The 27,965-nt window shown below is 38.7% G+C and overlaps 1 protein-coding gene across 2 annotated transcripts; it reads right to left on the bottom strand.

Moving 5' to 3' along the window:
* Positions 1–450: 450 nt before the first annotated feature.
* Positions 451–27,965, bottom strand: esrra (estrogen-related receptor alpha). Of its 2 annotated transcripts, none has more exons than XM_028466453.1 (7): positions 27,660–27,965; positions 13,330–13,713; positions 10,196–10,312; positions 10,006–10,119; positions 8,496–8,663; positions 6,752–7,021; positions 451–3,218 (listed from the first exon to the last, which is right to left on the bottom strand). In XM_028466453.1, the coding sequence occupies exons 2-7, from the start codon at positions 13,706–13,708 to the stop codon at positions 2,965–2,967; spliced, it is 1,302 nt and encodes a 433-aa protein (XP_028322254.1). In that variant the 5' UTR covers positions 13,709–13,713; positions 27,660–27,965; the 3' UTR covers positions 451–2,964. The 2 variants fall into 2 exon arrangements, with proteins under 2 accessions (XP_028322254.1, XP_028322256.1); XM_028466455.1 differs by lacking the exon at positions 27,660–27,965 and adding an exon at positions 20,161–20,299.

Here is a 27,965-nt window from a genome sequence, read left to right as displayed (position 1 = left end):
GCTGAAGGTATGACCTTTTCAACTCAATTATAATAATCTAAAATAAAGATCGAGAGGATTTTTATGACTGCCCTTTATGGGTTGAAACCTGCCTATCACAATCCAATTTAGCTGTTGGCTGAGAATGGTGGCTTCTTTCATCATGGACCACCACCGTTGGCCCCGCCCCTTTCATAAAAACTAGCACCTGTGGCGAGTCGGCTGGATTGAGAGAATTGTTAATATTAATATTGAGTCGCTAGATAGCATAGCATTGATTGTTATTTGGAGATGTTATTGTATATACTGGACATGTTTTAACAGCTCCAGAAGCCCCGCCCATTATCAAGGCATTTAATTTCCAGTACGTCAGCCAAAACCTCAGGGTTTAGTTACTCTTTAAAACAAATGTTTTTCAAAAGGTGAGTTACTCGAGCCTTTGGGCACCAGGATAATGATGTAAAGATGAAATCAGTGATATGTGGAAGTGGTGTGTCCATTTATTACACAACAAAATAAAAGCACCTACAATAAACCACTCCTCTCTGCACCAGACAGTGGAAGATCTCCCTTTTTTCACAGTGATTTTAATGTAGACATGTTTTGACAAGGACATCAAACTTTAATCTAAATGAAAAAGAAAACCAAAAGGGCTTACACGCACATAGGTACACAGCCAAGATCACACACAGGAAACAAGCAGTGTCAACAAACAGCAAAATGAGTAAAAAATAGAATGTAATCATTTAAATAGTCTTTTCAAATACAAACATTGATTTGAACTTCTAAATAATAGAACGTTAGTCACTATTGTTTTATTATAACTGGCAATGTTTAATGTACACGGTGGCTATACAAGTAGACATGAGGTTTGGTAATTTAATTGTATTGCTTGCTTATGTTATGCATGTAATAGAACCTACAAAAGACGGTATAGTACAGACAATGACAAGGACCGCCCCTGGCCCGGACTCCAACCACACCCAAGTACCTCAATCGTGTTTGATTGCTGCTATTTCAAAAATTATAATAATCACAACAGTTGCATATATGACCAACTTAATGCAAAATAAACGTTTAACAGCCTCAGTCCTATCAACACGTTTGGATTTGTTTGCATTTAAAATGTCGCTACCATCTGAAAGTTAAAAAAAAAACATCCATGATCCAAGCTCATGAATTTGATACCAACACAGGTGATTGTAGTCACATTTACCGCAGTCGGACGTCTGTGTTGTTTTACAAGGTGGACGACACCACAACACAGACCAGACCGTCACTTTGAATCAGGGGTGACAGAAACTCAGGCCTCTTCAAAACACATTCGCTTTATTTTCCAATGCACAAACTCAAAATCAAAGGAGCGGACAGCTGGCGTTTAGTGTCTATAATTAAATGGCCATCTGTCTCGCTCGGCCTCTTGAGGTAGCCTCCTGACGTGTCTGTATCTGTAGAGCCATGTAAGCTGATCCCTGATCAATCAGCCTCAGAAAAGAAGCTAGACTCCTTAGAAAACAGTTAGCATTCATTAGCTCATTAATGCAGAGCTTCATTTCAGTACCAAGCCCACAGCAGTTTTAATTAAACACTTTCTTCTACAAAGAAAACTGTATGAAAAAAAGCAGTTTTTCTTTTTTTTTTTGTTTTTTTTTCCAAGTCTTTAGAAATGTCAGTACACTGTATGCTGCAATAATAATGTGATGGAATCTGCATCACATTTGCTGGCTCATTATTTTCAACTATAAATTGCATTTCTTGTTTGTTTTAATGGAACTGTACATGGCTAAAAGATGAGTAGTACTGTATTACAGGGACCTGACTTTGGCATCAGATATTACAGCTTTTGCATTGAAGCTTACAATAAGGATTACTAGTTACAGTACACAAACGCTCTAGACGGTGACCCGCGACCAACCACATGTTGCATATGTTGCTGAGCCCTTCAGTTCAGGCTCCTCACCATAGACGTCATCCACTCACACTGACTGGATAATATTGGACTTTATCGCATCGAGACACAACAGGAATATTATATTTCAACCCACGCGCAGTAATAAAGTAAAATGGAGGGAAGTAAGAACAGAAAACACACATTAGGCGTTGATTTATACACACTTGTTGCCACTTTTGAACGTTTGATCTTAGCTGTATTTCATTGGTTGAGCCGGCCGACACGTATTTGTTTGAACACCATCAGAACTTTGCAACACATTAAGAACCTTTTTCCTCCTACGTGGAGCATCGTGTGCGTGTGCACAGGGTTAAAAGAGTTCCGCGCTTACACCTGTGGCTCCAATTTACTATTTATTCACTTTCAAGAGACTTCAACTGTACTTGCTCTGTCATATCTCACCAAACCCTTTCCTACTAGAGTCTAAACCTTTAAAACATGTATTTAGAAGCTAAGAGTGCAAAGCTTCTGATGCACGGATAGACTGTTTCCTCACCTTTTATCTACTTTTTCAACATAAATCAAAACTTCATATTGCTTTAAACATATTGCAAGTAATTCCTATGGTTTGCCTACAACGGCACACTAAACTATGGTAAATACAAGCTTTTCACCCAAGACCCCCCTACTTCATACTGGACCCTCAAGCCTTGTGCCAGCATGGTAATATGGCTTTTCTTCAGCAGGTGGCTTTTTAAACAATTCAAATCCGCAGTCACTCTTGGGTACCAAAATGTTTTGTTTTTTTTCTCAGCAGTGAAGTAACGTCAGGATGAAGCTGTGATTAAACATGCCTGAAAGAGTTCGGTGTTTCTAACTTCCTTGGAACAATAAGAACATGAAGACACAGGGGGCTTTCCTCATCGTTTGCTTTCTTCGTTCAGTCTCAAGGGCAACAACATTATTTCCTCAATAACTCTTTAATAACAGCTTTCCTTTTTTTTTTTCTTTCCTTAAATCGATTATCCTTATTTAAAGAGCAGAACTCTGTGAGGTCCTTGTCTGCGTCATGTGCACGTCTACAGCTTCCTGCTTTAAGGAGAGTCCATCATGGCCTCCAGCATCTCCAGGAATAGTTTGTGCATGGGGACGCCGCCGCGGGTCTTGATGCTGTAGAAGGTGGTAAGGGCACGGCCGGCAGTCTGTCGCAGGAGCGGCAGCGTTAAAAGGAGGCGGCCCGCCCGCTGGGGGTCGTCCGGGCGACGCTGGCATTCCAGCTCCAGGAGCGCCTGGTGGAGGATGTCCCGGAGCTTCTGTACGGCCTCCATGTCCTCGATGTAAACAGAGTCTGTCAGAGGAACACAAAGCACACGGTGAGGCAGTGAAACGATGGATACACATTATTAGAAACTAGAAAGATAATGAGAAAGAGTGACGTCACCTAAACCTGGAAACACATGGTTCAGTCCAGGGTCTGTTTGCTGCTCACGCTCTTTAAAAACCATGATTTAGAGTTTAAAATGAAACCTTTTGACAGCCAGGGTTGGGGTCAATTATAATTGCAATTGACAATTAATTACAATCTATTATAATATATAATTTAATATAAATAATTAATGTTGTAATATAAATACTATAATTAATATAATTGTAATATAATTAATGTTGTAATATAACTAATTAATATAATAATATAATTGTAATTGCTTAATTGATAATTAATTACAATACAATTTAATATAATTAATAATAATTAATGTTGTAATATAATTAATGTTGTAATATAATTAATGTTGTAATATAATAATATAATTGTAATTGCTTAGTTGATAATTACAATATAATCATAATTGTAATTGAAAAAATATTTTGCTGTTGCAATTGTAATTGAATTGTAATAGAGTTCTGATAATTTAATTTGTAATTGGCAAAGAAATTCTATTAAAACTGTCTTTTATAATTTAATTAAAACTGGGGAACCATGTTACAGTTCTAAACCGTGCACATAGGTTTCAGATCAACTTTTCACAATACTTGTTCTCTTGATGATCATTCTACCATTAAAAAAAAAAAAAAAGGGGGGGGGGATACTGACAAAAAAAAAAGGCTCAGACACCCACACCAAAAATGTTAATATCAATATTTTCATTGATTAGGAAGCCTAATAAGAAAACCAAGAGATGAGAAACAAAATAGATGATAGATTATTTTCTATTTTATTTTGCAGCTGATTTAAGACATGGATCAAAACTGACCCATTATCTTAAGAGATGCTAAGAGAAGGTCATGTTTTGTGTGTTTATTTTCTAAAGGTTCAGTAATTGGGATTAATTTCATTTGAACTTAAGTAATAGTAATTTTCAGGGGAAAATAGTAGTTGTGATTAGAAAAAATGCTGGTCACTCTAATCATAATTAAGTAGTAAATGAACATGTATAATTGAAGATGTAATTGTAATTTAAAAATGTAACTAACCCTAACCCCAACCCTGCTGACAGCTGAGGCTGACTGATATGTTTTAAAAGTTATTTCACTGTGTTTCAAAACAAAAACTTTTAGTTTAAATAGGCGACACACGCTGTGGAAAAACTGATGCACATCAACAAACATCATAAAGGCCAATACTATGGCATGATTTATGACACTGAAAATCACCTAAAACAAATTAAGCTTTGCTAATAAATAAGATTAATCAATAAAAAAAGAATCATTTCAAACTATCAAAACATCACTTTAGTCATTGACTGAAACCTTTGAAAGAATCAACTCCAAAACATTGGTAGCTCTGTATTTAATACTTTGATAAGTTTTCATAACCCACCTAGGGATGCATGGAGACGCAACATGTCTGGTAAATTTCCAAGAGAACTTAAACTCGGGAATTTTGCGAATATTTTAAAATATAAACTTTAATGGGAATTAACCAGAAATTTGGAGTAATTTTAAATAATCGATGCTGATATTTTAAATAATGCTAAAATAATACAATATATTTTTTAACATTCCTGTGTAGGCCCACCTTCTATTTTGAAAATATCTCATTAATTCCTACGGAAAGTTTCCAAATTTGAAAATTCCCCAACACTTTGCACAAATGTGCTTTTTAATTGTACTATTTTGCATGGATTCTAATGTTTACGTTTGGATATGACACATTTGTTCTTAATTACTCCCAATTCCCAGTTAATTTCAATAAAGCATTTCTATGAAAAGTTTATACTTTTGAATACAGTAGTCCCTTGCTATAACACAGTTCACCTTTCGCAGCCTCTGTTTAGCGGATTTTTTTTTACAGTGCAATTTTGGATGCATTTTTTTTTTTTTTTTTTTTACAGCATATGAACGCACATTGTGTTCTGCGTCCTGATTGGCTAATGCTGCATTCACCCACCAGCGACACATCCAACTCAGTGAGTTTCACTGCCTGTTGAAGCGAGGAGCTGTACTCCTTTTTCTCTTCTCATAAACATACACCACCAGTGAAAAAAGCCGGTGCGATTAGCAGCTAATGCTATCCAAGCTCAGTGCTACAGAGAGAACTTTTACCTGCTACTACCACCTCTTCGCTGATTCTCCTCCACACCAAATCCTTCCTAGTGCGGTCCTGGTTATAAAGGCTGTGTCATACAGCTCCAGGTTGTCTCACACAGCTTCTACTCCATGGTTGAATGGGTGAACAGACCGGTATCTGTGTTGATGGCCCGACGTCATCGTCAACAAAGACACTGATTTGCGTTCGGCATCAATGTCTGATCGCTAGCAGTGTGACTCTGAAGTGCTGTATGTAATAGGGAACGTGAGGTTTATGTTTTAAAATCTATGAAGGTTTAAACTTTGAGTGTTTAAACAAGAGAGAAATGTTCATTCCCGTCTGAGAAAAGCGTATAAAGTGTGGGTTGAGGGGTTTTACAGCCTTAAAACATGTACAATAATTGTAAAAAATAAAGCAGACTACTTTGCGGATTTCGCCTATTGCAGGTTATTTTTAAAACGTAACCCCCGCAATAAACGAGGGACTACTGTATTCCCAAATTTCCAGAGCTTAAGATCCTGTGGAAATTTGCCACTCCTTTGCAATCCCAGGTGCCCTAAGGCCTGTTTTAACAGTAGGACAAGTCACCAATGAGCTCCGTCTAAAATCAGATTTCTTTGCCAGGCTCAAACTTACAAAAGATAAAGTAAATAAAGATGACAGATGTAGTCAGAGCCTTAGTTAAGTTAAATACTAGTCTTTGTATTAAATTTATCATCTTTAAATACTTCATTTTCACTGAAACATCGTGACAAATGTGTTGCAGGTAGAATTTTGTTGAGCAGATTTGACGTTTAGATTAGATACTGTATGTTGTTCTTTTTAAATGGAAAGTGGATTTTTGTCAAATTTTACACACATTACATGTTTGTACGATTAGTTTAAAATGGTTAGCTTTGGATAGTTAAACTGGAACAGGAGGATTTCCTATAAAATGTAATGAGAATGAACAAATTAAAAAAAAATAAAGTGTGTCATATTGAAATGTAAACATATCCTTCCTTTTTAAGTTACTTTTAGTCTTTCTTCTCACCCTCCAAATCAAGTGAAACAGTGACATTTTAGATTTAAGCAGTGCTTTTCAAACTGGCAGCCCTTTGGATTATTCAGTACCTTTGAAGTAGCTCACAGCTTCAGAAAGGTTTATGACCCCTGGTATATGTAAGTGTTTTTCTTTCTACAAAATAAGTGTCTGAGTGTTTCAAAGGAGCTTGTTCAAATATCAATCAGGGCATTAAAACACTAAGTACGAGTTAAGTCCTTAGTATGACATGCAGGAACGCTTCTTGCTTGATTGCTTTGAACAACTTGATGTTGGAGCAGCTGACCTCCAGTTTGGGTCTGCATACCTGAGTTAGTGAGTGCGATGGCTTTTAGCATGACAAATTCTTCCCGGTCTATATTAAGCGCACGGAAACGACGAGCAAGTTGGCTGATTGCTGCGTTAAGCTCCGTGAGTCCAGCGACGCGAGACATCTCCTCGTCCAGAACAAAGTCCTCGGCGAACACCACCTCGTCCTCACAGCCCAGCGAGCGGTACGCGACACCCAGCACCAGCACCTCCAGCCAGACGGACTGCAGCACTGACATTTGGTCGGCCAGAGACAGAGACAGGAAGCCTGCAGAGAAACCACACAGTCTTAGTCACATTTAAACATCAGTTCTATCTGTTTGGGACACTTTCTGTTGGAGCTCCGGCCATTATTCTGCCTGTGTTGGTGAATCTAACAAAGATTTATACTACAAAGTGTTTCTGACAATAACAATTAAAGAGCAGAGATGGATAACTTTGATCACAGCAGGGGTCACAAAAATCGGATTGTCTGAACATGATCAACATTCATGTCAGCATTTATAATAGTAAACAATCTAAGCATTAATACAGAAAAGTTGTTGTTCTTTTGTGTATTTAACTATTTCGTAGATTTCTTCATTAATTTTGTGTATTTTTGCTGTCGTTTTGTGTCAGTCTGTCTTTTTGTTGTTTTGTGTCATATCCACTGTCTTTTTTGTTGTCATTTTGTGTTTAATTCATTTTGGTTTTTTTTTTCCATTTTGTATACTTTTCTGATATTTTTGATAAAACACTTGTTATTTTTAAAAGTATATTTTGTAGTCTTTTGAGTGTTTATGTTGTCATTTTGTAAATATTTCTGTTAAAGTGTATTTTCTTGTCATTTTGTAAATATTTCTGTTAAAGTGTATTTTCTTGTCATTTTGAGTATTTCTCTTGTAGTTTTTTGTTTGTTGTTAATTTTCTATATTTGCTCTATTTGTGTATTTTTGTAGTCATTCTACGTATTTTTATGTTCTTTTGTATATTTTATTGTGATTTTATATGTTTTTGGAGTAATTTTGTAGATTTATTTTGCCACTTTGGAGTCATTTGTGTATATTTTTGTTATTTTGTATAATTCCTGTTATTTCTGTTGTCATTTTGTGTATTTTGCTGTAATTTGTGTATGTATTTCAACAAGCTATAACATAATGGTTGAAAAGTAAAAATGCTACCATTTATTAATGGACCTTCAGGATTTAAAAGTGATGCTTTTAATGCCTCGCTCACTAAATTGGAAATCTTTGTCCTTGAGTGCGTTGAGAAAAGGTTATTTGACATCTGATGCAACACAAATTCCTGTCTGATTATTTGGACATTTAATGGCATTTAATCAGCAAAAGATTTTATTGCAACTTTTTAAAGATGGACATTCTTGTCCTAGAAACTAAGGAAAAGTGCAGTAAATCAAATTAATGATTAAGTGTTTAACACTCACATCAGATAACAGTGAGGTAACTCAACCCATGTTTTAAATAATGAGCTGTCTGCAGCTGGGCTTGGGCTAATTTGTTTAAACAAAGTCAACTCATTTATTTTTTTTTTTGCTGATTTACGTGTGCATTAAAGTGTTCAGGCTTCAGAATCAGGTTCATATATAATGATCATGATAATCAATATTCCAGGTACGACTGGGTTGATTTATGGCACAGCATGTGCTCCTGTTCACCCAGCTCGCTTCACTAAATCCTCTGCTGTCAGTTTGTCTCCTCCTCCCTCTCCATCCTCCTCATCCTCATCCTCTCTGCATCTCTTACCAGGAATGTGTTTGGCCCAGCCAATGATCACAACCAGCTCGCGGTCGGCCAGGTCACAGAGGGTGGTGAGCGTACGCTGGGCCGTGTCAGGCTGCAGAGGGTCTGGCATTGCAAAGAGTTTCTCTGGTTCTGCTACCAGCAGGTGAGACACGATGATGTGGGAGGAGCCTATTTGAGCAAACACAAAGCAGCGGAATATTCATCAACACACTAAAGTATCAACTTTTCACTTTAGTCATCATAACAATTATAAGTAGAGATTATATTTTATTTTCATTTTAGTTAAGGTCAGTTCAGAATTAAAGGGTACTTTAGTTTCACTTTGATTTATTTTTTGTATTTTTTCTACAGCTGATGGGTTTATGGCGCTTTGGTCTTTCATTCAGTGTGTATCTAATGTAAACACTGTTTCAGTTTATATGTCCAAAGCTTATTCAGAACACGGTTCTAAATTAGTTTTCTGATCTAAAGAATCCTACGCCAAACATTTATTTTTGCAAATTTTGGAACAATGAGGACTATTTTTTCAATAAGCATGTTTAAGTTTGATGTTTGTTTTGAGTTATTTACAAACATTAGCCAGTACTGTGTAAATGTGAGATTGTACATGCATTTGTATTTACTTGGACCTCAGCCTTGGTGGAAGGTTGACCTACTGGACCTCTCACAAATTTAGTTGAATACCCCTGGTCTATAGCATAAATGTTTTTCTGTCTCATTTTATCTCCATCATTCAGACTACATTTACATGTTTACCGTATTAAAGATAAGTTATTCCCCATTTAGACTAATCTAAAATTGTTATTTTTTTAAATCTTTAGACTTGGTCATTTTCATTACTTTGTATTTACTCACTTATTATCTCCTCTTGGGTATTTTCTCTTGTTAGGGTAATAGAGTTCACCACTGGTTGTTAAATAAATTAACATTCAATGTATTGATATATTTAAAATATTGATAAAGTCTGGTAGACAATTAGTGATTGCTTCCCTTTTCAATGTCATCTATGAGAGTCAAACACAAAGCATCAGAACTTCCAGTTCAACTTGTTGGGTAAAGATTGCAAAGAGTGAATAATTGTTTTAAAGCTATGGTTAAAATCATTTTCAGAAGCCTTTTGTTCTTTATTTATTCCTGCTAACGTCTGTTCTATTCTTTTTCCTGAGCAGCATGAAAACCTGTCATGTTATCCAGGATAGAAGGCAGGGTTTAGTTTAAACTATACTAATGCAGGTGAGCACACAGAACTGGACTGATTTTTGGCTAATCTGCCAACAGTCCAGAAATAAAGAGTGGAATTTAATAGTTTCTAACAGTAGGGGGCGCTGTTTAGTAAGAGCAGATGTGTGTCAGTTGTGTCAACTTGATTGGTACTTGTAGTTTTCAAAAAACTGGACATCAGTGATAAAGAAAACAAACAGAAAAGCTGCAAAATGACCCAAACGGACATGCTGGTATTCTGTGCACATCCACCTCTCCTGATAAACCAGTGATGACACACGAGTCCCACCTTTTTCACTCTCCTTGGTCAGTGGTAGCGGGGCACTCTGGTAAGTGGCGTTCTCCACCTCCGGGCGCCTTTTGTACTTCTGCCGTCCACCTCTGACCCGGTCCAGACGAACACCTTCATCATGGAGCATCAAGAAAGTCAAAAATCACAGACAACGATATAAAGATGAGCGTGACTCTGGTACACTCACCTTCTTTCAACATGCCTACTTTGAGGCACTTGGTGAAGCGACATGCCTGGCACGCCTTTCTTCGCCTTTTGGTAATCTCACACTCATTAGACGCCGGGCAGCTGTATTCAATGTTACCTTCAATCAAACACAAAAGGATTAAATACAACTTGTTGGGATTATCCACTGTTTTTACAAATGTGGCCTAAAACTTTTAAATGTCCTTTTTAGAAGATCTACGCCTAACAAAACAATTATTTTGCGCCATATTCATTTTTATTAACATTTTAAAATAGAACTACTTTACTACCCCCACCCGTTGAAATTACGTCATTGATGACGTTTCGCCCATTTCCACCCATTGACTTCTATAGGAGTGAAGCATTCAGGATCATTCAGGGTCATTTAGCATCTTTTTCAGTCAAAATGGCAACTTGTGCTGCTTTGGGTTGCTCTAAAAATCTGTAAAATTTTAAAAAGTTGATGTAAACCTCTTGTTTACCAAAATTTGATAAACAAAATCCATGACTCGAACAAATCTGTGACCGCAACGTTCCAACTCTGATGTTTCGTTTATGCCATGAAGAAGAGAAGAGCATGTAAATACAAGCAACCAGGATTCACTGCTGTTGAGCAGTCAATGGGCGAAACACATCAATGACGTCACTTCAACATGGCAGCGCACAGGGTAAAGTAGTCCTAATTTTAAAAGTTAATAAAACAAATATGGTGCAAAACAATGCGTTTTGTTAGGCATAGATCTTCTAATAAGGATGTTTAGAAGGTTTTAGGCCACATTTGTAAAAACTGTGGAGGATCCCTTTAACAGAGCTTTACACATGCAGTTCAGACATGTTACTACAATTGATGTAAAATACAAGCGTTCAGGTTTTACTTTAACAGTGAGGTGGTTGTAGACTGTAAACTGGGATTTGACATGATAAATACCTACAGCTATAGGATGACATGCTGCTTCTCAAATTCTGACTCACTGTCAATTTGTTGAGTTGACCACTTAGTAGTTTTTAATCCGTTGACAATGTCGGTCCCAGTTTAATGTTATTTTAAAAGTGTGTCTAACTCAGGGGTCTGTGACCTTCACTCTCAAAGGAGCATTTTGCTTAAATCTCATCTGGATTAAAATCCTTCCGGAGCTGAAAAAATACCTTCTCAATAATAGTGTGTTAAAAATATATACAGTTAAAATTATATAGAATACGTTTATGAGTTATTGGATTTGAAGGGCTACAAAAAATAACTTGAATTTTAATAACACGTGATCATGTCAGTCAACATATGCTAATTGCTCATTTCTTGCAACATATCAAGCATGCATAATTAGCTGGCATGTTGCCAGTTAAATGAATCTTTCCCCACACAAATAAAATCTCTGTTTTTGTTAGTTTAATTATCTTACCAGGGATTTAAAACTTAAGGTTAGCCACAGGTGCAGGAAAGTTGACGGTCTGTAGATGTTGCAGAAGGTTACCATGTAGGGAGGTGGCAGAGTTATTGTACAATTATTTTTAGGTTAACAAATTGTTTTATCATAATTATATTTGAAGTTAATGTCATTAATCATCAATACCCTCTGTAAGAAATAACATTTCATTATTTTTTAAAAAGCTATAGGGAGCCATTGCAAAAGAGCCAAAGAGCCACAGGTTACAGATCTAACTTAAGGCTTCCTTTATTATCACATTCACCAAAGTAGCACAAACACACCGCCACACTGACCTTTGAGCAATAAACTATCTTATCAGTTTGAGTTTCAGTGGTGTAAATTTTTACGCTGATTCTAAAGAAATGTATTAAAGCTGCAGTATGCAAGTTAATTTGGTCAAAAATCCATAAAAACCTTTCAGCATATTGTAATTCTGTGTGTTCTAGAGGGAACTGGACCTCTGTGCCTTCTATTAGCTCTGTATTCAAGCTGCAGATATCAAGGCGCGGGACACACTTTTTCAGCCAATTGGAGATCTTTTTACAAGCTAAGTGGTCCATGGGCATTACTATTGGCTGCTCGACAAAAGTCTAAATGCATTCACATCCTGAAGGTCGTGAAGGTGCAATGGCGGACGTTCCATCAGGTAAAGGTCCTATCGTGGCAGAAGGTACAACAGTTACACGGCAAAGCACGACAAAAAAAAAGAAGCAACTGATTACATTCAAAATCAATGTAAATTACATGACATCAAGCAACCTCCCTTCAAGCGAGGAGACTTGCGCAATTCCAGCGACTAGATCAAGTCACTCAAAGTTGAAAAATTTGAACTTTTCACACGACAACTCCCCCGGCCGTCACTGTCTGTAACCGGAGGCTGCAGCCCTCCCTCTGGCTACAGAGAGAAGGCTGCAGTGGGAGGGCTGTACACTTCCTCCTCAACTTATTGGGGCCAAATCAAAGCGGCGTACTTTGAATAAGCCTTTAATATTTGAAGTACAATTTGACTGAACTCCTTTAGTAACTCCATAAGTTGAGCATAGATACAAGTGGTGCTCTTCTATGATAAGTGCTGTAAACGTACGATCAGAGAAATAGTGATCAGCCCTCTCAGTGCTGTCTCCAGCTCTGCGCATATGCTATTCCTCGGTCGTCACATCACTGGAGTGATGAAGTGACCAAAAAGCGCGACAATGTTCAAGCGATTCATCACGGGCGATTGAAGCGACTGTAGTCGATGACACGTTCGGTGTGAACGCACCTTAAGAGAGAGCGTGATAACAGACGTGCATGTCCACGAGAATGCTGGTAGACGACCGGGAGTAAGTCATGATTGAAAATAAGTCATGTTTGAAACAGGGAGGAGATTATTTCAGATGTAGCCTTTTGTTTTGATTTTTTTTCTTCGGTGCATTCATCAGAAACGGATGAAGTTTAGAGTGACCTTAACCTTTGACCACATCAACTGAGTCAATCCTTAAATCAAGAAGGAACTCTTCTGTTATATGTCACTGACATGAAAAGGATGGACAAACGATCTGAAAATACCACAGCTCTGACCTTGTCTATTGTGGGCACAGAGCTGTAAAAATGTTTAACATTTGAATGCACCGTCGTAAAAACAGCTGCGACGGAGCTTTTTATGTTTGACGTGCAAACATGGAGCCCTTGTAGCATCTGCTGCAAACCCTTGAGCTGTGTCTCCACACACCTTGAATGGTTCTCTTGAAGAACGCCTTGCAGGCCTCACATGATGCCACGCCGTAATGATAACCCGAGGCCACGTCCCCACACACCAGGCACAGCCTCTTGGGGAGCGTGCTCAGGGCGTACTTGCATCGGCCGGCCCCATTTCCGGCCGAGCTCTCCTCTGCCCCCTCTCCGCCCTCCTCCTTGAAGTGACAGTGCAGTGCTGGGGTGTACAGTGGTGGGGAGTAGCGTTTGGCACCGTCGCCCCTCGTCCCTCCACCTCCGCTCTGAGAGGAGTCCGAGGAGGCTCCGCCAGGGCTGGTGCGACCTCCCCCGCCCCCCTCTGGACTGCTGGGCTCTGCCTTTATGTACACGTCTGAGCGACGCTCCCGGGAAGACATGATGTCTGGAGGAGAGAAAACAAACATGGAAAGGTTATAGTAAATAATGGTAGCTAACCTTTTACCTCACATCATACAAAATGCACCCTTTTTGTCAGCATATAACACAACACACATGTATTATGCATCAGGCAAAAACGACCTTCAACATACAGTCGTAGCTTAGTATGAGAAAATAAATTGTGCTATTTATATTTTACCTTATGATAAAATCTGACTGACAGTGTCACTGTCTTTTCTCTAATGCATCTTATTCAAACTAAAACAAAGACATTTTCCATTGTGGGATCCTTTTCCTATGAATACTGTGCATCAGCCATCACTGTTTACACTGATGCGAGCTAGTGGGCTGATTTGAGTATAAACAAAGTAATGGGAAGGAAACGGGTGCAGAGGAAGAACTCTGGACAGGAAATAGAAAAAAGAGTAAAATCCAGGACAGAACCAATGAAGGTCAAAATACTTGAATGGAAACCATTGAATCAGCAACATGAAGGTCCTTCACGAATCCTCTTCAGTCAAAGTTATCTGGGTTGTAAAAAAAAAATCAAAGCAATAGCTACAATAAGAAGCTTCTTTTGACCCTTTTTTTCTTCTTCATTTCCACTTTTTAAATCCTCACCAACCACCACAAACTCATCAAAACCAGAACCTGTTCAAGCCCAAAATAAAACGTCTGCCCTTGAATCCACTCTGCAGCGTCTGCCTCATTTCTCGTCATTAAAATAGCCAAGGTGACTGAGTGAAGGTCACTGTGCTCATAAACAGTGGCCACTCTTCTCTTTGCAGATATACAACTTGTCTTTAGACCAGGTGGACAAAGTGCTGCAGTACGCCAATGCATATCAAAGACCTTTTTGAAGGTCTGCCTCTCTATGCAGAAATAAGTATTTTAAATACACATTAAAGGTTTAAGTGTTGCTATGCAAAACAATTTATCAAGAGAAACTTTGATGACATTTGAAGAAGAAAATGTCTAACATTTGACACAGTAAAACCAGCTGAAGTACACATAAAACACTGTGTAAGCACCTAAACAAGGTAGTACCTACTGATCTTTAAACCAAGCTTCAATCCAATCCTGCACAAAACTCTTAATACAGAACAGTCTGTTCTTAAATAAGTGGGCTATAATCTAATCAATTGATCCCCTGAGTACTTTGTTAAAGGTTTTGCGCTGAGATTAAACTTTTAGAAAATTGGCTACAGTCCACCTGGTTCCAAAGGACCCTCAGTAGGAATCATGGAGACTGTAATCCTTAAAGCAGTGTGACGACTTACTTTATCAAACACGACAAACAGACACACATACAGTGGTGTGAAAGTGTTTGCCCCTTCCTGATTTCTTACTTTTTTGCAAGTTTTCAACACTTTAATGTTTCAGATCAAACAAATTTAAACATTAGTCAAAGATAACGCAAGTAAACACAAAATGCAGTTTTTAAATGAAGGGTTTTATTAATGAGGAAGAAAAAAATCCAAAGCTACATAACCCTGTGTGAAAAATTGTTTGCCCCCTAAACCTAATAACTGCTGGGGCCACCCTTAGCAGCAACTACTGCAATCAAGCATTTGCGATAACTTGCAATGAGTCTTTTACAACGCTCCGGAGGATTTTTTTAGTCGACAGCAGAATTCATGCTTCCATTTATCACAGCAAGTCTTCCAGGTCCTGAAGCAGCAAAACAGCCCCAGACCGTCACACTGCCACCACCATTTTTTAAGATTGGTATGATGTTTTTTTTCTGAAATGCGGTGTTGGGACACAGACCTTCAAAAAAGTTCAACTTTTGTCTTGTCATTTTACAGGATATTTTCCCAAAAGTCTTGGAGATCATCAAGATGTTTTCTGGCAAAATGAGACACGCCTTAATATTCTTTTTGCTTAGCAGTGGTTTTGGTCTTGGAACTCAACCATGCAGGCCATTTTTGCCCAGTCTCTTTCTTATGGTGGAGTCAAACACTGACCTTAACTGAGGTAAGTGATGCCTGCTGTTCTTTAGATGTTGTTGTGGGGTCTTTCATCACCTCTTGGATGAGTCGTCGCCGCGCTCTTGGGATAATTTTGGTCGGCCAGCCACTCCTGGGAAAGTTCACCATTTTTCCGTGTTTTGGCCATTTGTGGATAATGGCTCTCACTGTGGTTCGCTGGAGTCCCAAAGCTTTAGAAATGGATTTATAAACTTTTTCCAGCCTGATAGATTTATATTACTTTTTTTCTCATTTGTTCCTGAATGTCTTTGGATCTCAGCATGAAGTGTATAACTTTTGAGGATCTTTTGGTCTACTTCACTTGGTCAGGTAGGTTCTATTTAAGTGATTTCTAGATTAAGAACAGGTGTGCAGTAATCAAGCCTGGGTGTGGCTACAGAAATTGAACTCAGGTGTGATCAACCACAGTTATGTTTTAACAGGAGCTGGGGGCAAACACTTTTTCACCCAGGGCCATGTAGTTTTGGATTTTTTTCTTCCTCATTAATAAAACCCTTCATTTAAAAACTGCATTTTGTGTTTACTTGTGTTATCTTTGACTAATGTTTAAATTTGTTTGATAATCTGAAACATGTAAGTGTGGAAAACATGCAAAAAAGTGAGAAATCAGGAAAGGGGGCAAACACTTTCACACCACTGTATGTTCAATGATTGTGAATAAAAAAAAGAGAGTGTAATAAATACTTGGGGCATCTTGATATTACTCAGAGCAATATTCAGCAACTGTAAGTAAGAGAAACACTGACGTATTGTTAAACACATTTTAACCTTAAGGAAAAGAATATTCTACAATTGAAAAATGTATATCTTTAAAGTGCAAAAAAAATCCACTAGTTTACCTCAACATATATATTCTACAATTGAATAGAATCAATAGAAAATCAATGAGAAAACCCTGAAAAAATAACCTTGAATCCAATAAAAACAAATAATTTTAAAGTAGAAATCAATTCAAGTTCACTTCAGTTATTTTTCACTGTCAGTGCTGGAGCGCAGTCTGGAATGGACTGCTTGCATTGAAGATTTTAGATTTATTTGCTAATGTCTGACTGATTTCTGATATTCAATGTCAGATTAAGACACCCTAAATAATTACCCTAGAGTAATTTCATTAAATCACAGCAGTTATTGCTAAGACTTGTAATAACTGTTCAGTTACCAAAAAACTTTAAAGAACCGTAAAGATTAAGATAACCTAAAGATATTTTATTACTTAGTCACTTAGAAATACCATTTAAAATTTGTTATTTGAGCTAAGACTTATTGATGCAGGGTCACAGATGAATTTCTCCAAACTTGTAGCCTTTGCCGCATAAACTGTGATATAATGCTAGTTAAATCACCATCGAAGTAAATTGAGCAATGTTACTTGCAACTTGGTCGAATATTGCCGTGCCACATCATATCGTGGCAGCTCTCCTCTCTTTTTAACATAGGTCCTTTTCTATGTAATCATACACTGGTTGAAGGGTCAGAATAAAACAGGATGTAAAGTTAGTCCAAAACTATTTGTTAAACTTGATATCCGGAGATTCTAAGAAATCTATGTTTATGTATGATTCTTTTGAATTGTGAAAAAATACCTAAGTAGTCTTTTACTATGGTCTACTGCCGGTGGTCATTCATATACATTAATGTATACAAGTTCCCCCTTCGTCCTATAGACCCCTATACAAATATAATATACAATTAGGATGGGACATCGAGACATTTCTCAGAAACTCCGGATAGCAGCTTTAAGGAAGTGATATCCTCTAATGGGAAACAGTGATTAAAACAGTTTGCAAAAGAAGAGTAAAGTTGAGCAAGAGCAGAAATTACTCATTCAAAAAATATGGGATTAGGCAACCCTGACCAAGAATGACAAATGGGAAGATAGACGGATGTTTCCTGTGAGAGAAAAAGACCTTTTTAAGTCAATGTTTTTAGTTTTTTCTTATTTGTTAAGATGATCAAAATTGCGATATACAATATAAAAAATCTATTTCTTACTCAAAGTCTTACCATAAATGCCACACAGGCACATTTATTAAACAGCTGCATGATGTGCGCCACATGTGTTAATGAGTTCTGTAGTGTGGCTTGTTTGGGGGAAAAGTCTGGGTTAGGATGCACTCAGGAGTCAGGAATTCATCCAACTGTGCTTTTCGTGCTGTTCTAAGAAGAAACAAATTCAGCGACTTCTCGGAGTATTTTCATAAATATAAGCTATATTCAAAAATAGAAATCACTCAACTCCCGATACGATTCGATTTATGATACGATTCTCTCACGATTTATTTTACAAAATGAGACTAGACAAATGACTGAAAAATATTCCTTTAATTTTAATTAGAAAAAAAACTAGAAAATACTGTACCATTTTCCTTTATCTTTCAATGTCAAAATAATCCCTTGATAAACTATTCAAAACAATGAAATTTAACTAAAAACAAACCCTGAAATAAAGAAATAATACAAATGAATAAGCCAAATAATTTAAATTATGGCTCTACAGTAAACAATGCAAAACTGCATAATAATTCCTTTTGTTTTTTTAAAAGTGCAACTGAAATTGTATTTTGTGCCTTAATAATTGGACTTTAAACAGTCAGTGTACTGTATTACATCAGATATTTGTTTGGACCAGCAGAGGGCACTAGTAATCCAGTGGTCGGATGGCATGCAGCTACTCTAGCAGTTAAGAAGAGTTGCTATGCACTAGCAGGCAGAGCAAATGGAAAAACGTGACTTTTAAAGATATTCACATAATATTACAGATTTTCTTTTAGTGCTAAAGGGGTAAGGAATCATTTATGAACATGTTTAAGAGTAGTAGGCAATTCTGCCCGCCGCCAACGCTTCTGGACGAATAAATTATCTTCGAGATGACGAGTGCTGTTGTTTGCATCAGGCATTTTCTTCCACGCTACTTGCTTACGATGAGCTGACCAATCGTGGTAAAGTCAGGTCCAACGTCACTCTCTAGTTTGCCAGTTTGTAATTACAAACAAATGCATGGCTGGATAAGGCTACTGGAAATGTGCCCTGCAGTTTTGATGCGTGCAATGCACAGCAGTATCAGTAACATGCAAGTGGGGTTGCCAGGTTGGGGGCCCTAAGCGGTCAATTAGACTGCGTATAGGCTGGGCCGGCCATGCCTGGCGCCGACGCTCACGTCACATGTGAGTGACGTGGTTTAAACAAGAGAAGGATAAATAGATAGCGCCCTCTGCTGTTTAAAAAAGTACTACGATTCAATTTTCAGAGTACCGATTTGAATCGTGACACCTTTGAATCAATTAATAACTGCCTCACGATTAATCTTTACATCCCTATTAAAAAATATATAATATTAAATAATGGTTTGGATATATATATAGCGCTTTTTTCAAGGCGACTCAAAGCCCATTACAGAAGTTACAGATACCATTATTAATTCACACCAGTCAGTCATACCAGTGGTGGTACAGAGGCGTGACTGCCATTTTGCCCCTCTGACCACCACCATATTCATGCACAATTCATACTCATTCATACGAGGCAATGTGGGTAAATTCCCTTGCTCAAGGAAACAACCATGATTTGGTTAGTGCTGGACTCGAACCCCCAACCCTTCGGTTATTGGATGACCCACTCTACCACTGATCCACAACCACCCCTATATATCAATATAGGGGATATTGCAATTTTCTTTATTGCCAAAATAGAAAACTCGATATATCTCGACTCTCGATATATTGCCTAGGTGTGATACAGACAAATTTTGTAACTTCAAAAAAATAATTTGGATTGCAATTAAATGTGTATAAAACACAGGAACAAATATGTTTCAGAGTGTGATTGGGGGGAAAGGAAAATTAAAATAGGATAAAGTCATTCCCTATGAAGCCAACACAGACTCCTACCCTGCCCTCGTCCAGGGGACACTGACTGTAGATCAGGGTCTGTAACAGATAAGCCGGTCCAACAGTGACTACTGAACACTGTGTTTGGAGTTTGCCCTCTGTGGATAATATGAACACTCAGTGTTTGGCAAAAAACAGAGGTCACAGCAAACCTTTAAAGTTTACTGTTCAGTGGGACTGCGTTTAAAGCTCTGCTCGTTGTTGCACAAAGATGGATAATTTACAAGGAAAAAGCTTGTTTTGGGTAATAACATCACAGTCTGTATGCTCTGTGACTCTGGTGGTCAGCTGTACACATGAGAAATATGCGGGCTCTGACACACGCAGCATAGCTGATTAAAAAGATGAGGTTTTACTGTTTATTGTTATTATTTTCCTCTCAGTGTGTTGTGTCACTACAGCCAGAGCGTGTTTAGCAGCGTTAGCATCTGCTAGCCTCAGTGGTCCCAACACATTACCAGTCAAGTTAGCAGCCTTTAGCCAACTGAGCTAGCAACAACTAGTGTTAATCCTGGCCAAGCGGCTCTGTGCTCCAGCGGCCCGGCTTTCATTCAACACCGGCCCGCGGCTTACCTCACAGCCGACACCGGTGACGGGGCTCCGGGTTAGCTCTCCGCGCGGTGGGATAACATGACACGAGCTTGACAGCAAGTCAGACCGCATACACACCGCCCGTGTCCTTACCGCTCCCGATAGAAAGTGTGTGTGTGCGCGCGCACTTATGCAGGTGCGCGCGCGGGTTAAAGCAGTTTATTCAGTAACCAGGACATGTCGATCCATTTCAAATAGTCTCACCTGTACAACAATACACACAACAAATGTGTTAACCTCAAGGCCCGGGGACAAAATCCGGCCCTTTACACCAGACATAGGCAACTAGCAGCCCATTTTGTGCGGCCCCCAAAACAAATCCCCCAAAATTGTATTTCAAGAATTTGGAAGGAATATAAAGACCAACATAATACACTAAATAACTCCCAAGACACACAAATCAGCAGCAAAATACAAAAAGTAAACAAAATCTCCTTTTGTTCTAAGAACCCCCAAAACATAGTATTTGGGGTTTATTTTTCTCAAACTCGCCTGTTTTCCAGAGTTTTAGCCTCTGAAAAGTCACTTTCTGAGCAACTCTACACAAACAGGCTGATTTGTGTCCTACTTATGCATATTCATGAGTGGGCGTGTCTATAGACAGGACACTGACTTCCTCCTCCCTGCACGTGGCATAGGACCAGAGAATGGCCCGTCCTCCTCCCACCCACTCCACTCCACTCCGTAGCTGAGCTCATGCTGCTTTATAAACATGAAACAGAGTGTGGGGGCTGGGGGTTCACCGGTACATTCATAGACTGTAGAAAATACATACATAGCACTGCGCGAAGGACGCTGAACATGCTCACCTTCGTGGGCGTGTCTGTTTACATGTCAATCATGGCAGAGAGCTTCCTGGAGGCGCGGCTTCTCCAACTCAGTGCCACCAAAGTGGGAACGCATCATCAAATTTTATGATGTTTAAAGCACAGAAAAGTTGATTTAGCGTAACATAGGCCCTTTAAATAAACAAAATGACTACGGAAACACAAAAAACAACAAATTATAGAATAGCTCCAAAGACGAAAGAATGAATGCCCTCGTCGCTCGACCAGTATATGGAGTGAGGGAGCGTGAGAGACTGGAGCAGATCGATTATAAGCTGTATGCCGTTTTTAGTGATTGGCAAAACAAAACGTTGCAGCTGTTGAATTTAACAGGAGTCTCATGTCATACTCAGTGACTGCTGTGAAGCAACTACAAGAGAGTTGGAGATGAAACTGTGGAGGAAGGCCACACTGGAACAACATTAAGCCTCCACTAGCATTAGCATTAGCAGCAAATACATATTCACTGACTCTATCATCACAAAACCTGTTGTTGCTTATTGTCCATATTCACAGGAGCACATCGGGGGGAAGGTGCACACACACATGCGTGCTTCTGTGTCCACCACTGCCCTGAAATGGACACAAGTGTCCGTTATGAAAGTGATCGTAAACGGGAGGCATCGCTTTGCTTTATGACTCATTTTTAACATGCTTGGGCTGAATAAACAAAACAAATGCATACCCACGCGCTGCCCCTGCTTTCAGAGCAAGTAGACTGTTGAAGTCCGGCGTTCAGCCACTCCGCTCCAACCGTTCGCCATTTTTGCCGTTCACTCATTTTTGCCGTTCACCCATATTTGCGCACTTTGTGCGCAAATATGGGTGAAATAATGCCGTGTCACGTAAAGCAAACAACTCTTCATTGTAAATGAGACGATAAAACAATGCAATGGGAGCAGCTACAGAAAGTTTAATCACGACAATGATGTCATTGATCGGATCGGTGAATTAAGACCGTACATCCGTTCACATTAATTGCATAAAATGCAAAACATCGGTCGATCCGATCAGTGTAAAGCCTAATAATAAGAATACAGTAGGTTTAAATGTAAGGGCACTCCCATTTAAAAAAAAAAATTAAAAATCGCAGTGAAATGTGCAATCAGATCCAGACCGCATTGAACTTGGTGTGGTACATGAAGAACCACCCTGGCATAACTGAGTCAATTTTTTAAAAGATCAATCCATTACGAACCAAGACATTAATTTTTTTAATTTTGCTACTGATGAGCGATACGGATTTTTAGATTTTTAAAAGTGATCCAGAGTCAGTACATTGATTGGATCCTCTCCAGAATTTAATGGAATCTTCAATGGTCTATTTTTGGTTAACATTTTGACAAAATCCTGCTAAAAGACAAACACATTAATCAATAAATGCTGGTGAGAATATGACCTCATTGGCAGAGGTTACCAGTACGCTCTTAATCATTGCAAATAGCAAAAACCTGCACTAAAAAAATGGAGGAATGTTTTGCTGTTGCCATGGTAAACATTGATTTCAGCCCCATAACAAATGCAGAAATGTTTATTCATTCAAAAAACAACAAAGCAATGGCTAGAGCTGGGAATAAATTGAATTATAAGTTTTCATTCTCAGCTCAGTGTTGGCAGCTACTCTGTTCTTTGTGTACATCTTTGTCAGTGCATGGTGGGTAACAATATTCCTAAAGCACGTCTGTGGTAGCATTAGCATCTGCATTTAAATAGACCTCAAGCAAACATTACATATTTTTCTCACCCCCGCCCACTCCTCACCTGCCTCCGCCCCTCTTACCACTCGTTCTCTCTCCAAATTCACACCTGTCCACCCAGTTGAACTGTTAAAAATCCTCTCCACCATAAAAACCTCCACCTGCGTACTCCACCTGTCCCATCCCCCTTTGTAAAGCACTGTTTACCCACCATCTCCCATCTCATCTCAAAAATCGTCAACTCCTCCCTCACCTTTCCTTCCGTCCCTTCACCACTCAAACTGGCTGCCGTAACCCCCGTCATCAAAAAACCTGGTCTCAACCCCAATATCATGAGCAACTTCCAACCCATCTCCAACATCCCCTTCCTGTCAAAAGTTCTGGAACGCGTTGTTGCCTCACAAATCACATCCCATCTCAATAATAATCACCTTTTCGAACAATTTCAATCTGGATTCCGCACCAAACACAGCAATGAAACAGCCGTTCTCAAAGTCACCAACGACCTCCTCCTCTCATCTGACTTCGGCCTACTCTCAATTCTCAGTCTTCTCGATCTCACTGCTGCTTTTGACACCATCAACCACTCCATCCTACTTTCCCACTTAAAATCCCTCCTCAATATCACGAGCGATGCCCTCACCTGGTTACAGTCTTACTTCACTAATAGAAAACAATTTATCTTCATTAACAACTGCTCCTCCTCCACTGCCCCCTGTCCCAAGGAGTCCCCCAGGGCTCTGTGCTTGGTCCTCTCCTCTTCACCATCTACCTCCTCCCCCTCGGTCAAATCATTCGTCGTCATGGTCTCCGTTTTCACTGTTACGCCGACGACGTCCAATTATAGATCTCCACGAAGTCTATCACCCATGAAACGCCACACTCTCAAACTGTCTTTCTGATATCAAAACATGGCTCCAAGAAAACTTCCTGATCTTAAACGGTAAAAAAATCAGACATACTCCTCATTGGTCCAAACTCCCTCACCCAAACATCATCAAACTTTCCCCTCACCATTGATAACTCTACCCTGTGTCCCGCCTCTCAGTGCCGTAACCTTGGTGTCATCTTTGATAATAACCTTTCCTTTGACCACCACATCAAACAAATCATGAAAAGCGCTTTTTTTCACCTCAAAAACATCTCTCGTCTCCGCCCTTCACTTTCCTTCCCCGCTGCTGAAACTCTAATTCACGCTTTTATCACATCCCGCCTTGACTACTGCAATAGCATCCTCTTTGGTACAACCTCCACACTGCCTGCCTCCTCACCCACACCCGCTCCCCTGACCACATCACCCCTGTCCTCCAAAACCTCCACTGGCTCTCCCGTTCCTCAAATCAAATTCAAAATCCTCCTTCTCACCTATAAAACCCTTAATAATCAGGCCCCCCTCCTACCTCACAGATCTGCTCCACCCCTACACACCCTCCCGCAGCCTCCGCTTGTCAGATGCAAACCTCCTCACTGTCACCAGGACCAAGCACAGAACCTGGGGGGACAGAGCTTTCTCTGTAGCTGCCCCACCCTATAGAATTCCCTACCAAGCCACATCCGCAACTGCACCGATCTCCCATCCTTCAAATCACTACTCAAAACTCACCTGTTTCACTCAGCTTTTAATGTTTAAACCACCCACTCACTTCTTTTCTTGATGTCATATTTTCTTCTATCAATGCTCTTGTTGTTTTTATGCTGTAAAGTGTCTTTGAGTGTCTCAAAAAGTGCTTTTAAATAAAATGTATTATTATTATTAGGAATGGCTGATCAAAATCCAGATCACATAAATACTGTCTAATACTATTCAGCTTATGGAATATTAATTTACAATCTGATCAGACAGAGTAGAATATCAGATCACAACGAGACTGTTTTACACAGAGCACTAGACTTCAAATGAATGCTAATTGTAGGATTGTGATGTCACAAAGCAATGTCATAGTGAAATGAGGGATTCAACTATAGATAGTAGAGATGTAAAGATTAATCGTAAGGCAGTTAAAAATCGATTCATAGGTATCACGGTTCATATCAATACACTGAAAATTGAATCACAGTACTTTTTTTAAACAGCAGAGGGCGCTATATATTTATCCTCTTGTCCAGCAGTGGAGGCCACGGACGGAATCTGCTACTACTCTCTTTCTGGCCGCCTTCTACTCTTAAACATGTTCATAAATGATTCCTTACCCCTTTAGCACCGAAAGAATATCTGTAATGTTACGTGAATATCTGTAAAAGTCACGTTTTACTATTAGCTCTGTCTGCTAGCGCATAGCATCTCTTCTTCACTGCATGTCAACCGACCACTGAGTTACCAGCGCCCTCTGCTGGTCCAAACAAATATCTGACGTAAATACACTGCAATTACTGTTTTTTTTTTTTTTTTTAAGTCCAATATTCAAGGCACAAAATACATTTTCAGTTGCACTTTTAAAAAGAAAAGGAACTATTATGCAGTTTTGCATTGTTTACTATAGAACCAGTATTCAAATTAATAGGCTATTTGTATTATTCCTTTATTTAATTCAAGGTTTATTTTTAGTTAAATTGCATTATTTTGAATAGTTTATCAATTGATTCTTTTGACAATGAAAAATAAAAGGAAATAATACAGTATTTTCTAGTTTTTCCCCCCCCCAAAAAAAGGAATATTTTTCAGTCATCATTTGTCTACAGTCCCATTTTGTAAAATAAATCGTGAGAGAATAGTATCGTGAACCCAGTATCGTGAATCGAATCGTATCGGGAGTTGTGTGAATCGTTACATCCCTAATAGATAGATACATGCTTTTAGTATAAACTTGTATATATTTACCAGATCACTTTGGTGTGACAATCTGATTCCTCTATTGGAATATTCAAATCAAAACCAATTTTACCAATACCCATCTACTACACCTCTGTCCGTCCCGTACAGGGCCAACACACACAGAAACAGAAACTTCGACATCCATTTCTCAGGTCAAAATCCCACTTAGAGAATGTAATAAAAAAACGATATTTTGAAAAAAAAAAAAAAAAGGCTCCCATGTACAATAAAACATGAAGCCTTAAGGTTGTTTAAACTCAGCAGCAGTCATTCTATCTGCAACGTTAGAAGAGTTTCAGAGAGTCATCTTAAACTAAGTGTGTCCGATATTGTTCCGATATAAAAAAAAAATTATAATAATATCGGATAATATCTAAAATCGCTGATATACATTGTTTTTACTGGATTTATTGAGGTTATTTTTCAGCGTGTTCTAATTTGTCTTTTATTTATTTTATTCAATTGTAGAATATTTTTATGTTTAAGGTTAAAATCTATACAACCCATTGATAGTTAATAATAAATGGGTGAGTTTTGTCTCATATCTACGTTTATGGAGTGCCAAATGTAAAAACTTGGTCACTGTTTCATAACTGACATATTTTGAACATTTGACTCACTTTCCTCTCATTTCTCAATCATTTGAGACAAATTTGTGTAAAACAGCCTAATCTGTATCATTGTTAAAAATGTGTAAATGTGAAAAATAAATCTAAATGTAAAAGTTAAATCTAAATGTAAAAGTTAAATCTAAATGTGAAATCTAAATCTAAATGTGAAATCTAAATCTAAATGTTAAATCGGTCGCGAAGTGTAAAGCTAAATGTTTAGAAATTATACAAAGTGGGCATCACATTCGGCACTACATACGGTTGCTGACTATTGTTCTCTGAGTAAGGTAATTTGATCAAGCCTTTTCTACAAAACAAGTAATATGAGTGATGTATGATTTGTGCCGATATCGTATCGGGTCAATATCGGTATTGGTCAATGCTCATTATTGCAATACAGTATTGGCATCAAATCAAAAGTGAAAAAGTTGTATCAGGACACCCCTGTCTTTAAATTCTTGTTTTGTGCATGTGCAGGTAGAACATGATATTTAATCGTTTTGTTTTTCCAGTGTCATACACCCTGTAAGCGAACCTTTTTCTATTATATTATTTCTATGCTGTTGGAGGAACACCACCACCCATGTGCTGTGTGACACACTCCAAAGGTCACAGTCACTGGAATGCTTGAAGGACACACAGCGTAAAGCCAACACCTTGTCTCTCACTCCGGCAAAGTCACAAGCTCAAGTTTGGTCATAACTCTGTAAATGATTAAAAAGGTCAGTTTTAAAGGAGGAAAAAAATTATTAAAAACGGGGAAACAATGCTGATCTAAACACGATTTAGATCTTCTGTGTGAAACAATACATGACTAGTCTATACAGATTGAGTGTTGGAAAATGGAAATTTAACCCCCTAATTTCATGGTATTTTTTTTATAGAGAAATAAGAACTTTTTTTTTTTTTTTTTTTTTTTTTTTTAATGTTAAAAAAAAAATCAATTCTGTTCCTAAGAAGCATGTTTTTGTTGTTGTTTTTTTTCTTTGGTGATCCGAAGCTGACTTTTCCACAGTCAGTGTAAAGGCATCACTGATGAGTGAGTGCACGCTACAGTAAAGTCACTCAGGGCTTTTTCAATGCGGCACACTGTGGACACACAGAGGAACAGCACCCAGGGGTGACCTTGCCTGCTGATCTGGACCGGTGAAAGGTTAATTGTTAAAGTAGATTACACCTTAAGATCAGTGATCTCAATCCGGGGCCAGCGAGCAGGCGGGTTTAGATGACTTACATAGTTCAGTGTGTTAAATAGGAAGAGGTGGAGAACTTAGTGACACACAGGAGAGTGAACACACTGACCAGAACAGTCATTTTTTATCAGTGGATGGACCGTGAACTGGGCTAACTGGGTCATTAATGTGCACATTTTCCCCGCATTTTTGTTGATATGTGCACCTTTGGACTGTAGCATTGACACAATGACAACAAAAAGCAAGTGTTTTGTTTCCCTATGAGTGCAGGTGAACTTCCACACACAGCGACAGTCAGTGATATAAACGACACACACAGAAACAGAATGAGCTACACTTACCGGGACACGTCAAAACACAGCTCGGTGGTTTTAAATCGAGTGTCAGTCAAGTCTCTGCGGTCAGCTGCTTCACAGTCGGTGGAACTGGTTTAATAATGGCGTCGGTAGAGCCTCTCCGTGACGTTCTTCGCGTTGCATTACGAGGTTACCGGCTAAAGACAGCGGGACCGAGCACCGGACAGGAAGCTGTTTTTGTGCCGCTCTTCGGTTCCGTTTCACCGGAGCTACAAATTCCCGTTTTGAGCTTCCACAACTGAGGCTGTAGTTGACTGTAGGTCAATGGCATCATGTGAGATGATGTTGTTC

Source organism: Gouania willdenowi, chromosome 14, assembly GCF_900634775.1.
Source record: "Gouania willdenowi chromosome 14, fGouWil2.1, whole genome shotgun sequence".
Lineage (NCBI taxonomy): Eukaryota > Metazoa > Chordata > Actinopteri > Blenniiformes > Gobiesocidae > Gouania > Gouania willdenowi.
Note: the sequence above shows the minus strand (reverse complement) of the source record. Positions and strands in the feature narration are given on the sequence as shown.